General features: G+C 42.3%; 1 protein-coding gene across 1 annotated transcript in view; it reads right to left on the reverse strand.

Annotated features, from left to right (window-relative positions):
- Nucleotides 1–16,334, reverse strand: part of FRMD4A (FERM domain containing 4A) — a 509,371-nt gene extending 493,037 nt beyond the window's left edge. The window contains exon 1 of the mRNA XM_043884599.1: nucleotides 16,187–16,334. Within this exon, the coding sequence (XP_043740534.1) occupies nucleotides 16,187–16,219 (33 nt within the window). The 5' untranslated portion in view covers nucleotides 16,220–16,334. The remainder of the gene's footprint in view (nucleotides 1–16,186) is intronic.
- Nucleotides 16,335–18,200: the final 1,866 nt, after the last annotated feature.

The raw sequence follows: 18,200 nt of genomic DNA on the forward strand, positions 1-18,200 counted from the left end.
TGGGAATGCTGGACCCTGGGCACTAGGGTTCCTGGCCTTGGCAAAGACCCTGGGCCCCATACAAGGCAGCGAAGCAGAGAGCTACCCAACTTGCATCATGTAGGCTAGACAGTGAGCTGTCAGTGGTGACCATGATGGACTGAAGAAGACAGGTCTCCTATTTTCCATGCACCATGAGAAAATAATGACGAGAGTAATCCCTCCTGATCTATAGGGATAAAGACTCAGATTCACATTAATTCAATTTAAGAAAATAAAGCAATGAACACTCTTACACACCTACTCTTGTGCATGCATGCTAAGTCGCTTCAGTTGTATCCAACTGTGTGACCTCATGGACTGCAGCCCACCAGGCTTCTTTGTCCATGTGATTCTCCAGGCATGAATACTGGAGTGGGTTACCATTTTCTTCTCCACCCTTGTAGATAGACTAGGATTCAAATCTGTTATATATCAATGTTAACTTTCATATGTTGTCTCCTGAATGATTTTTAGGATGGAACCAGAGGATACAGATAGCATATACCAAACATGAGTGCTGATGCTACCCTCTGTGCTCTTGACAGATATGACTAATCAATCCACTACTCTTTCCCCAACTGTACATGCACAAATAGAATCACAGGAACATCAACAAGGGGACCCAGGCAGCCACAACAACCAATCACACTGGTACAAAATAAGAATCCTGTTTGTCCTGCCTGACATAGAGTGAGGCCATACCAGTGTGTTGAAGGGGGAGTCACCCATAATGGTCATTCCCAGTATCAGTTATTTGAGAGAAGTGGAGGGCTGTTGTACAAAAAAAATACAACTCGGGAGTCACACCTTCATAGGCCTGTTTTCCTCCCTTCCCTTGTTCTGTGTCACAGGAAGTGCATTCCCAGACTCTCTGGTTGTTTTCTTTGTCAGTAGGGAGTTAAGAGGGAAGACAGCCTTCTATCAGGGCTGTCTCTCCTTCACTGTGTCTCCCTCCATGAACTTGGCTTTTACCAGGCAGCCCCTGCTGGAACTCTGATTCCTGACAGATGGCTCAGGCTGGGAAGTTGAAGTAACCTTACCTCCTTCCCGTCCCTACAGCCTTATGCGGGTGGGGGGGTGGGGGTGGGGTGGGCGGTGGAATAGTGGCTTCCTGCTGTCACTTCACCATCCCCTGTTCAGCTGCTTAGCTCTTCTAGCACCTGGGTAACCAATTTCCTGTCTTAGATGACCTGGGGCTTGAAACACATGGCTGGACCTGATACAGGAAGTAACAAACTGGAAGTGATCTCAGAGAGGTGGGGCAAGAAGGTTATGTCTCTCTTTGACCTTAAGCTCTAGGGTGTGGATTTTGAGAGCTTCCAGCAGCTTTTGCAGGAACTGCAGGTGAGGAAGAAGGAAAGCTTCTGCCAAGGAAGGGGACAAGCAGGAGCATCCACGAGGACTATAACATGAGTGAATTATTCCTCCTGAGAGAGATGAGAAACTCACAGGGAAATATTCCATCTGAGTCTCAGCTATACCAAGAGGTTTGATTTCACTTCAGAAATGTGTGGACCCCTTTCAAGGACAAAATAATTTTAGTTACTTAAATGTGTGTGACCATTAAAAAATATAATTTCTTTATGCTTAGAGTTCTTCCATTACTATAAAGTCAAATTTGTAACTTAAACACACATATATAAGTATAAAATCAATAAAATTCAAATTAACATCATTGATTGACCCTAGTAATGATGTTTTTGGGGGACTAAGACTAAATTCAGTGTGACTATGTTTCTGATTCCCATGTGGCAGTTTCTTTTGAGTGTGGCAGGCTTGTATTACCCTGTACGGGGTGAGAAGTCAATTCTCCTCTCATTTTTTCCCTTTTCAAACCTCTGCAAAACCTTTAATAATGCAGGGCAATGCCTAAGTCTGCATTTAGCAGAACCACATCATTTGTTACTAAGCAAATCTCTGCTCTTTCCTCTAGCCTGAAAGAAACAAGGTGGATGGTATAATCGTGGGCCAATGCTCAGCTATGAGGTGATCATCAGATGGTGTACAGTCCTGACTCTTTGTCTTTTGAAGATTATTGGGTAGAAATGCAAAATACAAATTCTCATAGAGGTCCCCCAAGAAGCAGAACTAGTAATAGTGCCTCTGAGGCCAGCCTAGTTTTGATGGCAACAAATCCCAAGTGGTTCTCTCAGGGAAGCTGGATCGCCAGGAAAAGGAACAAAAGGTTAGAGGATTAGCTGCTATCTTTTTCCATGTGGAGATTCTCCTTCCTTCAGTTTAGTTCAGTCACTCAGTCGTGTCCAACTCTTTGTGACCCCATGGAGCACAGCACACCAGGCTTCCCTGTCCATCACCAACTCCTGGAGTTTACTCAAACTCATGTCTATTGAGCCGGTGATGCCATCCAACCATCTCATCCTCTGTCGTCCCCTTCTCCACCTGCCCCCAATCCCTCCCAGCATCAGAGTCTTTTCAAATGAGTCAACTCTTTGCATGAGGTGGCCAAAGTATTAGAGTTTCAGCTTCAGCATCAGTCCTTCCAATGAACACCCAGGACTGATCTCCTTTAGGATGGACTGGTTGGATCTCCTTGCAGTCCGAGGGACTCTCAAGAGTCTTCTCCAACACCACAGTTCAAAAGCATCAATTCTTCAGTGCTCAGCTTTCTTCACAGTCCAACTCTCACATCCATACATGACCAGTGGAAAAACCATAGCCTTGACTAGATGGAACTTTGTTGGCAAAGGAATGTCTTTGCTTTTCAATATGCTGTCTAGGTTGGTCATAGCTTTTCTTCCAAGGAGCAAGCATCTTTTAATTTCATGGCTGCAATCACCATCTGCAGTGATTTTGGAGCCCCAAAAGAATAAAGTCTGCCACTGTTTCCACTGTTTCCCCATCTATTTCCCATGAAGTGATGGAACTGGGTGCCATGATATTAGTTTTTTGAATGTTGAGCTTTAAGCCAACTTTTTCACTCTCCTCTTTCACTTTCATCATGAGGCTCTTTAGTTCCTCTTCACTTTCTGCCATAAGGGTGGTGTCATCTGCATATCTGAGGTTATTGATATTTCTCCTGGCAATCTTGATTCCAGCTCGTGCTTCTTCCAGCCCAGCGTTTCTCATGATGTACTCTGCATATAAGTTAAATAAGCAGGGTGACAACATACAGCCCTGATGTACTCCTTTTTCTATTTGGAACCAGTCTGTTGTTCCATGTCCCGTTCTAACTGTTGCTTCCTGACCTGCATATAGGTTTCTCAAGAGGCAGGTCAGGTGGTCTGGTATGCCCATCTCTTTCAGAATTTTCCACAGTTTATTGTGATCCAAACAGTCAAAGGCTTTGGCATAGTCAATAAAGCAGAAATAGATGTTTTTCTGGAACTCTCTTGCTTTTCTGATGATCCAGCGGATATTGGCAATTTGATCTCTGGTTCCTCTGCCTTTTCTAAAACCAGCTTGAACATCTGAAAGTTCATGGTTCACGTATTGCTGAAGCCTGGCTTGGAGAATTTTGAGCATTACTTTACCAGCATGTGAGATGAGTGCAATTGTGCAGTAGTTTGAACATTCTTTGGGATTGCCTTTCTTTGGGATTGGAATGAAAACTGACCTTTTCCAGTCCTGTGTCCACTGCTCTTAGACAGCCTTAAAGAAGGTGAGCTTGGCTTTAGTAGCAGTAGCATGTAGCAGTAGCATGAAATTATCGTTTCATGAATTTTATGTAAAGAAAATTTCTTTTTCTGTAAGTTTTCGCTTATGTCAAGGACAGAGCAAAGCAGCACATATCAAAAACCCCAGTAAAATCAAGCAGTCTCAGATCAGGTAATGCTGATTAATGCTATAAATACAAACACACATACACACATTAGTGACATATGTTAAGGTCATACATATAATGCAATGCACAGTAGGGAGGGTGCTGGGATATTGGGATGATGACTTAGAAAGTACATGTAAGTTGGAAAAAACCTTAATGTCCATCGACTGATGAATGGGTAAAGATGCAGTGCATATATACAATGGAATATTACTCAGATATAAAAAAGAATGAGATGCCATTTGCAGCAACATGGATGGGCCTAGACATTATCATACCAAGTGAAATAAACCAGAAAGAAGAAGACAAATATCATATGATATCACTTATATGTGGAATCTAGGGGAAAAAAATACAAATGAACTTATGTACAAAATAGAAAAAGACTCAGAGACATAGAAAGTAAACATATGGTTATCAAAGGGAAAAGAGGAAGGGGAGGGATTAATCAGGAGGATGGGATTAACATATACACACTACTATATACAAAATAATCAACAAGGACCTACTGTATAGCACAGGGAACTCTATTCAATATTTTGTAATAATCTATAGGAGAATCCCTGGTTGGGAAGATATCCTGGAGAAGGAAATGGCAACCCACTACAGTACTCTTGCCTGGAAAATCCCATAGACAGTCCATGGGGTCGCAAAGAGTTAGACATGACTGAGTGACTTCACTTTCACTTTACAGGAGAAAAGGATACATATGTATAATTGAGGCACTGTGCTATACACCTGACTCTAATATAACATTATAAACCAGCTATACTTAAATTAAATAAATAAAATTTTTAAAGAGAGAAAGTACATGTTAGAGTAGAATGAGAGCAGATGGAGGTTTTGGTGGGAGGTAATCAAATACCTCTCTTATTTTCATCCTCTGGACACAATGCAACGAGTACAATAAATGCTGCATATATAGACAAAAACATTTATGCTGTCCCTACCACAGAATACGGTGAAGAGAGAGTCATAACAACAGGGAAATAAAATGCTCTGATGGTCATTGTCTTTGCAGAACAATTTAGTAAATGTTAGGATGTCCATACCTCCCAGCCCAGATTTTGCTCCCAGTGTAGACACTCTGGAAACTTTCCCCGTGAGTTCAAGGAGATGTATATCAGAGTGGACATTGCAATGTTGCTTGCAATGACTGAAAGAGGTGAGAGAGGGACACATCCACCCACAAGAGAGCGGACATAAGACCTGAGGTCTTCCATGCACTTGCTGTGCTCTAGCAATTCCTGCAGGAGGGAAAACAAGTGGCCTGCAGCTGCACACATCCCTGTTGGTGATACACATGCCCTGCTGAGTGGCGAGAACAAGTTGCAGAAGGTTCATACACTTAGGCACTGTTTCTGGGAAGCACTAAAATATACATACAATATCACTGTCTTTTCACGACAAATGTTGGTAGTAAGAATATAAATAAAGGTATAAAATGGTAAATCTCAAATTCAGAAAGGATGTCAACTCTGGGAAAGTAAGAAGGGGGATGATACTCTGTCAGCAATGTTTCATTTCTTAATCTGGGTGACACATATATAGGTCTACAGGTCTATATTCTTTATGTGTTTTTGTATACCTGAAATAAGTCATGACGAATAAGGCATATTAGCCATTTTATGTATAACTCAATACTGCTTGGAAAATACTTTAATAGAAACCTTTGAAGATCCATAGACTCCTAGCCATTCCTGGGCCACAGCTTGTAAATCTGAGCACGAGCCTTGCCTGATGATCTCATTGGGTTCATCAAAGAGGCTCATTAGTCCATCAAGACTCTCTTCATGAAAACATTAAGCTGTAAAGCAAAAGAAACTTTACAGCAATCCAGATACATGTTTCCTTAGAGCAAATGAACTCATGTCAGAGTAGTTGGCTGTATTGCTGTTGTTGGTTCATTCATTTAATAGAGGTAGGTCTCCTGAGAGAAGAGCAAAGGAACACGAATATTTTACAAACAAAACTCACCACCCCTTGCAAGCCCTGAGGTTCAGGTTTGAGTTGCAGTGAAGTCCAAACTGAATCTAAAACTAATGCAAAGCAACCCCCCTATGCTCTGTGAAGGAGGTCCCATACATCAGACCAACCTAATAAGAGGACATGCACAGCGTTTGCTCTGATACTGTGGAAAGTGACCTTACATGGAGAGCCTTTGAGTCTTCTCCACAGCTCCTAGACTATCTTTTGCCCAAATGGAGCCCAGAACCTACCATAATCTGGCTCATTCTTTACTGGATCACCTTTATATCATACAATACCAGCAACCACATCACAGATTTGGGAGGCATTTGGTATAGTGGAAAGAAATGCGGGATTTGAGGTCAACTAAGGGGTCAGGTCCTGGCTCTAACCTCATGATGACTGTGATAATATTTAGAAAGTTACTTGACCATCTCAAGTCTCAGTTGCTCTGCTTTAAAATAAGGATGAAGACATTTTTGAAGAGCTGAGAGAAAAGCAGCGTACGGCGCCTGCCCCCTGCACATGCCCTGAGACGTGGGCAAACCACCTAAGCCACCACTTCAGCCTGACCCCTGGACACACCCCTACCCTCACCAGCTTCCCCCCTCCTCAGAGTGAGCAGGAGAGCAAGGGCACCTGTTACTTGTTCTTACTCTCCCTTATTGCAGCAGGAGCCCAATAAGGCCTTGCCTGGATTTCCTGTCTGGCCTCTAATCAGTTTCTATTGATTAAGGAGGCCAACAACCCTGATTGGTAACATTTACCCAGATGTCACACTAGAGGGGATAGTTTTCTTCATAGGTGATGGAAGCACCTAGAGAAGAATTTTGAGAAGAAGAGTGACATGATTGGGTTTGTGTCTATGAACAGTGGCTCTGTCATGAATAAATTGATGGATTAGAGGAAGTGAGTCTTGGCGACCAGAAGCCCAGTAAGGAGGCTCAAATAAGCAGTCAGTCAAAAGATGACCACTTGCACTGCAAGTGTGATCTCGTGGATGAAGAGGAAGGAAGAGATGTAAGACAGAGTGCAGAGATGAGAAACCAGGACGTGGGAACTGAGGGGATATGAAGAATCAGGGGAAGAAGAGGGTGTAGAGACCAGGTCTTTGGCTTGAGCCTAGATGGAAGGGGCTGCCACTTAGTGAGGTGGGGACACAGGAAGGAGCAGCTTGAGGAGGTAACAATGAGTTCATGCTTATATTAGGTTTAAAATGTCTCTAGAATATCCAGCAAGTGACGAGAGCAACAACAGAAACAAACAACTGTTTGGATGTGTAGCCATGAAATTGGAGGGAGAGGTGTGGGCTGGGGGTGGAGATCATGGAGGATCAGCAGAGCCAAGAGATTCAAGTCTGTTGTTTGAGGAGAGTGGAGGAAAATGCTCCCCCAGCTGACAATACCTTTGCATAGAGTGCCTTGGTGTCTGTAGCAACCAGCTAGAGAAAATCCCTACAGAAATGCGATTACACCAAAGGGAAAGACCTGAAACAACACTTGGAATGGCAAAGAAAAAAGAGAGAGAAAAACTCAAGTATTAATGTTAAATTGACTGGGAGGGAAATGTGGAAAACAACCCCATGAACCACTTAGAATTGCTCTGTTCCCTGGTGTCCACATGCCCCCTCTGACCTGACCCCCATCCCTCCCACACAATGGGGGCATTGAGATCATTCATGCTTTGTGTGTGACCATCAGCTTTCATGGTCGAGGTCAAAGTGCTCTGGGCATTCATCCCACCAAATATGCTTATACCAGAGCTCCTGGGCTGCACCAGCATCCCAACTACAATACAGCCCTGGGGAGAGCCGATGTTGTCAACATAAGCTATTAGAACAGCAATGGCAATTGACCAGTATTAGACAAATCCCAGCTTTATGGCTTCGCTGGTTGTACCAATAAATCAGTTAGAGATGCCCTGTCTAGCATGGTGGCCACCAACCATCTGTGCCTACTGAACCCTTGAAATGTGGCCAGTCTGGGTCCAGAAGTGCTGTAAGCATAAAATGCACTCCATATTTTGAAGACACTATAAAGAAAGAATGTAAAATATCTCATTCATAATGTTGATATTGATGACATGTGGAAATGATAATATATTAGATGTTTTTAACAAATAAAAGACATCATTAAAATTATTGGGTTGGCCAAAATGTTCATTAAGATTTTCCTTTAACATCTTACCAAAAACTGAATGAACTTTTTGGACAACCCAATACTTATAGCTATGTCTATATTTTTTTTTTTAATGTGGCTACAAGCAACTTTAAAATTACTCCTGTAGCTCAAATTATTTTTCTCTTGGCCAGTGCTGAGTTAGAGAACTTGCATTCTCTTCACTGTTTGTTATATACTATAGCATATCCTTGGTACATACTATGATTTTACCCCTAAAATTGAAAACAAAGTACCTTACAGTAAATGCTAACATCTTTCCAATCTATCCACAATGCACATGCCCAAGAGCCCTACCCAAGAGCTAGCCATGATTTATTTAACCTGTAAATTAAACTTTGTTTTATAGCCTATAGGAAAATATCTAAATTCTGCTCCATTTCTATGACATACACTAGCATTGGAATCATCTTCAGAAACATCAATTTTGAAAGTGAATGAGAGCTACACATACACAAATATGAATCTCTCACTAAAAATCTGTAGAGACAGAAGAATAATAGAAAGTCCAACTGTGTAGTTGGGGTTATTCTAGTTATCAAAATGAATTAACTAAGGACTTTGGTCTTTATCAAATTTCATCATACTCTACACTGCATTTTCTAACCTGGTTTTCCCAGTGCTAACTACAGCATTTGACTTGAAATCTTTAGAGAAATAACTGTGTTCAGTTTTCCCATTTAGAAAATACATCGGAGTTCATGCTCTTCACGTAGATAAAGGAAACCTTCCAAGATGCACTAGGATCCTCCTGGAGGCATCTTTATCCCTTTGAAGACACTCAGTTATTACCATTAACGTAATTCCCTTTGAATACCAATGCGGAGTTAATTTATCCAATTGCTATCATCCACTTATGAAAAGCATCTCACTCAGTGAAAAGGAACGTGCCCTTTGGGGAGAACATTTTCTCCTGCTTCCAGCCTCTAGAGCGTGTGCTCAGATTCTTTTCAAGGGAAGGGACTGGGCTGCTTTGTCTGGTTTGTGGATCTTTAACATGTTCCCCTTTTGTCTGGACAACCTTGACAGAAAGAAACGAATTTATTCCCTGACACTTGATCCAAGCACTTAATAAGTCCTTGCTGGATGGATAGGTAAATGAGATAGAATAACTGCCGGGTTACTTTCTCTTGCTCAGCAGCTTTGTTGTTGAGATCTCTTCTCCTGCTGGAAATGTACCAAATAGATCTGACTGGAAAATGAACAGAATTACCACAAATATATCAACTCTCTATTTTTTATAGGGCTTCCATGGTAGCTCAGCTAGTAAAGAATCCAGTTCAAAGATCCCAGTTCGAATCTTGGGTTGGAAAGATCCCTGGAGAAGGGAATGGCTACCCACTCCAGTATTCTTGCCTGGAGAATTCCATGAACAGAGGAGCATGACAAGCTACATACAGTTCATGGGTTACAAAGAGTCGGACATGACTGAGCGATTTTCATTTTCTTTTTTTTATATTTCAGAAATGCTCAAAAACCTTCATCTATGCCCTCTCCTCCCTCAATCATGTTAAAATTTACCTGCCACATTCATATTCCAGTTTAATTATACAGCATGAGCTCAGTAGCTTGAGGGCCCTCATCTGTGTTGTTTTTCCTAGGTACAAGTAGAATTTGGCTTACTGGCCCCAGGATGTTGCCACCTGGGGCCCTGTTACCCAATCTGATGAAGCCAGGGGCCCATTCCTTTTCTGCTTCCACAGGGTCGTCCAGCCAGCCTCCTCTGTGACTTCATAAAATCTCCTGGGCCAACAGGATTTTTGTTGGGACATGATGGAAAAGGCTTTAAACCAATCATGGCTTTGAGAGTCCAAAAGTTACCAGGCTGTTTCGTGGTCTGTTCCTGGCTCTTTCATCTACCTTCTGGGGAGTGGAACAAGCCTTGCATCCTGCATTTGCCCAGGTCTGGTTTCCAAGCACCAAGGCCCCACTGTCGGGAGACAGGAGAGCTGATCCATCTGGGGAGACCCACAGAGGCATCGCTCTGCCTATTCCCAGCTCTTTCCTCTCTGAGGCCTTGTAACCACTGCAGTAAAGACCACAGAAGATAATGCACCTTCAACTTGGTAAGATCTAAAGCACAAAAGAAAGAAGGACTGTTCTTTTATGAAGGTGTCAGTGTGGAGATGACAAAACCAAAACCTGGAGCAGAAAACTGATTTTCTCGAGGTTCTGGAGAGGAAACCTTTCGGCTTCAGCTGAATCTACAGTCTTTTCTTCTAAACAATTTCCACATCATCATCATTTGTTGCGAAGGCCCTGACTGTGATGAGAACTGATTTACGCTCCAAAGGCATCTGTTTTATTCTCAGCTCTTGGAGCTGCACCTTGACAGGTGAGGGCCTGACTTCACAGGGACCTTGCAGTGGGAAGGGGCTCTCCTTCTGCATTTCAGCTTGAAGACCAATGCTCTGCCTTTCGTACTTATGCTCATGACTATGGCAGTGCATCCCAAACATTTTGTCGTGAGACTTGCATTTTGGTATATATTCATTCACACAGGATACTAGTAATGGCTAACATTTATTATAATGTGACAAGACCCTGTAGCCATTATCTTATTTACTTCTCAAAACAGTCTATGCAGCGGTCCCCAACATTTTGGGCACCAGGGACTGGTTTTATGGAAGACAATTTTTCCATGGACCCGGGTGGGGTGATGGTTTCTAGATGATTCAAGCACCCTACATTTATTGTGCACTTTATTTCTATTATTATTACATCAGCTCCACCTCAGATCACCAGGCATTAGATCCTGGAGGTTGGGGACTCCTGATATGGTATTGGTTTCATCACTGTATGCATTTTGTACACAAAGAAACTGTCTCAGAAAAACACCCAAGTCAACAGCAAAGCTACAGTGTGAACCACAAGTTTTACAGGTTTTGGGGAGTGTGATGTAGTCTATCGCCTGATTAGGGAAGGTTATGTTGCCTTGTGCATCTCCTCTCATTAAGCAGATAAATTGTCCTATGTAGTCCCTGACTTCCTCTCCACAATTCAGTTTGCTTGCAAGAGGTTGTTTGAAAAAAGAATAAAGTTGTTTCCTGTTTGCACCCAACTGAGTTGAGTGATTCAATACATGTAGCTCTTTGTAAAGCAATCTAGTGCATGCCTTGTCAGCAAACTTATATCTGGTTTTATTGGCTTTATGGTGAAAATTCACAGCATCATAAAAACAGGGAGTGTCTTAAAGACTCCTCTTGGCTTCATAGGTAGGATCGTCCTTACCTGTCTCAGAAGCCTCTAGATTAGAAACCACATAAACTTTTCTCAGGAAAAACATTTTGATGTCAAGAAACACTGCCTTGAATTTAATCTACAGCTGTCATGTTTCAGCTCCAGTAGTTTTCCTCTTATTTAAGTCTCCATTAAGATAAAGTATAGCCTGTCATTAGCTGGTGAATAATCTTGTGTATATTTAATGTGTTTGAAAGTAATTGTCAAGCCTCTGCCTTAGACTTTCCGACTCAGACTACAGCATTCTTTAGTCTGTACTAATTTCAAGGAGCTCTTTAAAAGGGAGATTTCAGTATTTTTTTCAGAATCTACGTATCAAGCAGGCAGAACACAATGGATCATTTCACACACTCCTCCATGGAGTCCTGGCAAAGTCTTGAGAAGATTTAGCACAATTCTAAGTGACTTGAAGGGTTTCCTATATTGCATGATAATTGATCTAAAGAGCCAGAGAGCTTTGCACTCTTTTGATTCTTTCTTTTGCTCTCTGTATTGCCTGCAATTTTATGATGTTCACATCTTACATCTGTATCTAATGTTTCCAAAATTGCAGTGTGGTGGAGGATTGTCCTTGAAGTGACAGCAACTGCTGCGTGGGACACTTACTCTGGGTGCACAAGAGCCAGACACAATTCTTGTGCTAACTTCAAATGCTTATACTGTTATCAGCTCAGTTTACAGTTCTCCTTAGTATCCCTTTCACAAATGGCCTGATCCTTTCAGAATGACTTCCCTTAGAAAATCACCCTATGCCACAGATCAGAAATCATTCTTTTAAAAAAAAGTAACTGAAGTGAAGTAATATCCACAATATCCTTGGGCAGAAATTAGGGAGGTTCAAACATAAGCAACACCTTCTCCTGGAAGTTAGCTAATTATTAATGGAAAGCAGATATAAAAGACAAGAGTGTCATGGTATTCTAAAAACTCAAGTTAGTACACAGAAGAGTTACTAACCTGTCAAGTTAAACTTTCTGGAAGTTAATACTCCATCCTTTGTAGAGAAGTTCATTTTAATCCATTTACAGTGCAGTCACTTGATAAAACCCACCTTGGATATAAAATCTTTTGGACATAAAAGATAGACCTCATGTTTCTCAAAACATGGAAAATAAAGCTATCATATGATCCAGTAATTCTATTTCTGGGTATTTATCCAAAGGAAATGAAATCACAAGCTCAAAAAGATATTTGCGCCCCTTATTCATTGTCACACTACTCACAATAGTCAAGCTATGGAAGCAACAGAAATGTCTATCAATGGATGAATGGATGAAGAAATTGTTTTATACACACACACACACACACACACACATGAAATACTATTCAGCCATAAAAATAAGGCAATCCTGGCCTTTTGTGACAACATGTATGAAACTTGAAGGAATTGTGCTAAGGGTGATAAGTCAGAGAAAGATGAATATTGTATGATCTCACTCATCTCTCTCAAATGAGGAATTAAAAAAAAACTTACAGAAAAAGAGATCACATTTGTGGTTACCAGAGGCACGGGGCTGTAGAGGGAATTGGAAGGAAGGTGGTCAAAATGTACAGTTTCCAATCATAAGATCACTCAGTACTAGGAATGTAATGTACAGTGTGGTGAGAACAGTGAACACTATTGGCTGTTATATTTGAAAGTTGTTAAGAGAGTAAATCCTAAAAGTTTTCATCACAAAGGAAAGCATTTTTTGGTAACTATATGAGGAGCTGGATGTTAAATAAACTCAGTGATGATCATTTTGAAATATATATATATGTGTGTGTGTATGTGTGTATATATATATATATATATATATATATACATATATATATGTTAAGTCATTACTCTCTACACCTTAAATGTATGCAGTGTGGTATGTCAATTACATCTCAGTAAAACTGAAAGGAAAAAACAAAAGATGAACTTTTAACCAAGCCATCTTCCCTTCCCTCCCTCCTCTCACCTTCCCTCCCCTTTCTTCTCCTCCTGCAAATTTTACAGCAGGCACTGGCAAGCAGGAATAACAAGAAGCTGAAAATGAGAGGAATTTTTCTGCCAGCCTCATTCACTGGAGGCAGTGCACAGAGGATTAAAGAGAATTATGGAAGTTGGGGGATTAAAAATCGAATTTAAAAAGGACACATTTAAAAAGTGCACAAAGAAGATTAATTATAAAATTCTTTCCTGGACCCTCCTAGGAGAAATGACTCAATCAGTGCCTCTCTTTTCCTCCCTCCAACCCCCAGTCTCTGCAAACATCATTTGTTATGGTTAGAATCCTGAGGCCTGTGTCGTGACCTGCCAGGAGACCAGTCACAAGTCTATCCATCAGCCTGCAGATGCTCTGAGATTGCATTATATATAAAAGGAAGAATAAGTAGTATACTCAGGTGAGTCCAGCCACGAGCCAAAAGCTTCCGTGAGTCCCTGTGTCACTGACAGCACGCTGTGACGCAGGAGGCCAGCTGCTGCCCGGTTTCCAGGTATGTCTGGTGCGGCCGCCACCCAGGAGATGCAGTGCTCAGGTGCACTCCTTGCAAATGCCTTATTTGATCACTCAGGAACATTTTGCCCACCTCCTTTTGCCATTTTCAGTTAACCTCATGCATATTTATGTGTCGATTATGCAAATCCCAAGATAAAAATGCATTAAGCACCCATGATTTACACTGGTTAAGTCTATTACACAGCGTAATGAAATTAGTGCATGATGTCCAATTTACCTCAACACTTGCTTTAAACTGTCAGTAAGTTATTAAGTAACCATAATACACCACAATTCAGCGCTAGGAGGCTTTCTTTGTCCAACATATTATGATACTCTGAAGTCAGAAACTTCCAGCTAAATACTTATGAAAGGGTGAAAATATTCCAGAATAGACCTAATGAGACACAGTGTGGATCACAGTTTAAGAACAACAACCCACTGCCACTGATCTACATCTCTGGGTAGATTTTTACAATTCAGAGGGTAATTTCAACAACACAGGACAGGGCAATTAAGGAACCAAAGCTGAGACCCATCAAAGGGATCTCCTTTTGACTCCTGCACAGTCAGGTCTTGTCCCCTGAGCCAGGATGATACTGGAAGGTACCAAATTCAACGTAATTTGAATCTTCAATATGGATAAATCGATTTCCAGTGTCAGAGAGTTAAAAAGAATTCACAGAAGCAGTTTAATTCACACACACAAATCTCATGAAACCTAAAAATTAGTGGGCCTGAATGAGTCCATTTGCTATGTAGAGACTATGTTTGAACTCTAGTGGGACCACCCCCTACTCCATAGTTTCACTGGGTGATATAATGGTTAAGGGAAAAGCTGTGATGTGAATTAAACTGATAAACATAATATATGAGTAGTCTGACCCACTGACATTCATATCTCCCCCTGCAAGAGCATGCCATTCTAATTGGCCCACAGTGTGATTTACGCCACAGCCACTGTGCTTAGGTCTTGACTCATTTGCATTGGGAACTTCCGTCCAAGTCTATGAGAGTTGTACTCGCATTAAGGTTGTGAGCACAGATTCATTGCTTTGATGGAAGCCTGACCATGCACTAGACTAGGGTAGAGTGCCAGTGGCAGCAATTTCAGAAGCTCGCCATACAGATTTCCAGGCTATTCCCTAAAGCACTCATACCGCACCCTGTCAATAAAGAGACACAGGAAGCCACTGTCATTTGCCACTCTCTATGCAGTGGTAGGCAACATAGGAAAAGATACCTGCTGTCTCTGCAGCACCTTGAATTGAGGCATGCTGCCTGCAACCATAACGATGCCAGCTACATGCTTCAAGAGAGCAAGTGGAAAAAAAAAAAAAGAGAGAGCAAATGGGTCACAGAAGAGGTCTTGCAGGAGATCAGTCAGCCAGTCAGCCCAGGGGCTGAGATTAGAACTCAGCCCCTGGTAACAAATTCACTTGGGGCAGTCCGTCTAATGAATGACTGTCACACGAGTGGGGACCAAGAGAGGAAGATGGGGAATTCTCCCCAAGGATGGAAGCTTTCATGCATAAGACTCTAGTTCTAATATTCTCTTAAAACACTGTGGTCATGCTCATTAACAAGCAAGAGAAAAAATGTGCAATGACAAAAGAGTCTATTTGTGTTGGAATCACTAAATAGAGGATCAAAGAGGTGAAAATCAAATCAAAGCTATAATCTTTTGGCTTTAACTCTTCTGGGTGGTTATGGAAATAATTTCCCTCTGATTTTATTTTAGAAAAGGTAGTAAAACTTTTGGTGCACCCATTTCGAGTTACATGTGGATATAGCAGATATCAAATATAGTCCTCATCTGAGCTTTTAATGCCCCATCTTCACAGCATCCCTTTTTCAAGCGAAAAAGCAAACTCCAGCCCAGAGAGTAAGTTCCCAGAGCCTCCGGGAGAGGGTGAGCTGTTTCTTACAAGCGCCTCTAAATGTTAGAGGACTGAGTTCTAGACATCAGGCTAGTCCAGTGCACTGGACTCTTTTCCATGGGTCTGGCAGTTCCCTGAGAACACGCTGGCTTCCAGAATGCATTAACCTACTTTTCACTGAGGATTCCCTGGCCCTCTCGCTCTAGAGAAGAGGAAGAGGCAAGAGCATATTTCGAGTGGGAGCTGGGCATGCTCTCCTTTCAAACATGTTACTCTTTCTGCTTAACAGCAGTGCAGAAATTGGTACTTCCTGCAACGATCTCTGAGGGCTGCACAGCCTCCGAAGAAGAGTAATTGGAAATCCTGCTAAAATATGGCTGTCTAATCACCCGAGAGGAGAACTCATTCACTAAGATTCCCATTGTCCGCACTGACAGATGGTTCTCTCCCCCGCTGCTTTCCCCTTCCCAGAATCGCACTGCCTTTGAGGCTAGCCTATTCTTTGAGAGATCCAGTTGCATCTGCCAGCCTAGTTCTGAAACAAGACAAAAGCTCCCTGAGCCTCCCATTCACAGAAGCCCGAGGACACCTCAGCCGCCTTTCCTTTACCTTTGAGCGGAATCAAAAGAAATGGAGATCCACTCCCCTTACCTTCGTCCTCATCGGAGACAGGAGCCCTTCCATTTTGGCAGAATCCTCATGCCAGTTTCCCTCTCCTCCAAGTTACTCTGTCTGCGCGCTGTCTTCAAGCATCCCACAAGAAAAGAGCCATGCCGGGAGTCGCCGGTCACTCCCCTCTTCCCAGAGGCGCCTTGCCACCCTGTCTAACTTGAATCTCCGGTGCCTGAAAAGCGCTGTTCCTGAAGAAGCCTGCTCCTCTCCTCGCCCTCTTCCCTCGCTCTTTCTCTCTCTCCCGCGCTCTCTCTCCCCTCCCTCCCTCTCCTCCCTCTCTCTTTCCATAATCTGCCTACAGCTCTCTGTGTACCAGGCTCACTTGACAAATGATCCCTGTCTTAGGTACCACATTTGAGCCAAGAAAAGTGATCTGCACCAAAGCACAGGGACAGCTCACCCAGGACAGGAGGCGAGGTGGCTTAGCTGTTCCCCGGGGCATCCCCCTGCTCCCCAGGATCCGCTGGCAGATGCTCTCTCTAGAGCTGACAGCCCAAGGCCCTGTGGAGCTGTTCATTCATTCATTCATTCCTTTACTCCTCTTTTAAGGAACGGACCCAACAGCCGTGCACCCAGTTGCCACCATTACTCAGCTGGTTTTCTGACTGGTGTGCAGAAAGCCAAAAAAGAAATCTCATCACTTGGATATTTCTAGGCTACCATTTTTTTTTTTTAAGCTCAGTGTTGACATAACATCTGGATAGTTAATTGGGTTTTCTTGCCGTTTGGCCAGATGTGTATGAACGTATAGGCAGAGCCTCTTCCTAGGAAAACTTTCAAAAGCAGATTTATGGACTCAGTTCCTGAAGGGCTAAGCATGAAATATTAAGTGTGCGTGCTGCCCAGGACTCCACATAAACAAGGATTGAGTGTTTCATTCAGCCTTGTTGGTTGGTCCCTTGTAAAAACTAGACAGTGAAAAAATACTGCCAAGATTGGGGTCAGAGCATAATGAAATTGAAAAAGATGAGGTTTTCTGGAACTTTTTTATGTTTGAGAAATTCTCTATGTGGAAATAATTTGAAATCTCTACACCATATGTGTGACACGCACATACTACATGTGAACTCATCAATGAAATTTAAAGTTAATGCTCCCTGGATAGAACTTGCTGCTTTTATGCCTGACTCTCAATTAATCTCCAGGATAGGGGTGACCCGCATGCTGACCCCCAGATGGTATCAGAAGTTGATCCTCTTATCCAGCCTCTTCTTTTATTTGTGTTCTTCATCCTTCGTTTGTGTTCTTTGTCCTTCATGAACCCGTGTTTTCTCCTCCAGCTCACACACTCACATTCTAAAGAGTCCCAGGGTCTACACCAACACTTTCACCCTCTGATTCCTCTCCTCTCTCAGCCCTTTACTCTTCACCTTTCTCTACTACATGACACGTGCACAACTGTAACCTCATTCTAATTCAACCAATTATATCCATCGTTTGGCTTGAGTCTTAGCATCCAGACAAATCCTCAATAACCCCAGCGTACTGAGTGCAACATTCTGCCTTGATCTTTGGCATTCTGGGGGGTCTCTGGACCTTGTTCTTTTAGTTACTAGCTTAAACATGACATTTTTGTATACAGCATACTAATATTCAGGGGTTATTTAACCTTTTATATATTCAGTCATCTATCTGACCAACTTGTAATGTACCTACTATGATTGGGGACCTATTTGAGTTTCAGGTGATACAGTGGAAAATGGGGTGGAGAAAGCTCTTGCCACCCCATTTTTTATATCAACCTCTGCCCATCCATGTTCTTGTGTTTCTCTGTAGGATTGTCACCCCTCCCAGGAGATTCCCCTTCCACTATGGCTCCACTCATCTTCTGGCGGGATACCCATTAGTCACTTTCTGGATCAACTAACAACCAATTTGTTCCACAAGATTCCATTCCTCCACCTCCATGTTTAATTATATTCCCACCTCCCAAATCCTTCCTTTATCTCCTCAAGGGCTTTATTTGGGGGAGGGAGAAAATCACTCTTGGTTT

The sequence above is a fragment of the Cervus elaphus genome, chromosome 23 (assembly GCF_910594005.1).
Source record: "Cervus elaphus chromosome 23, mCerEla1.1, whole genome shotgun sequence".
In the NCBI taxonomy this organism is placed as follows: domain Eukaryota; kingdom Metazoa; phylum Chordata; class Mammalia; order Artiodactyla; family Cervidae; genus Cervus; species Cervus elaphus.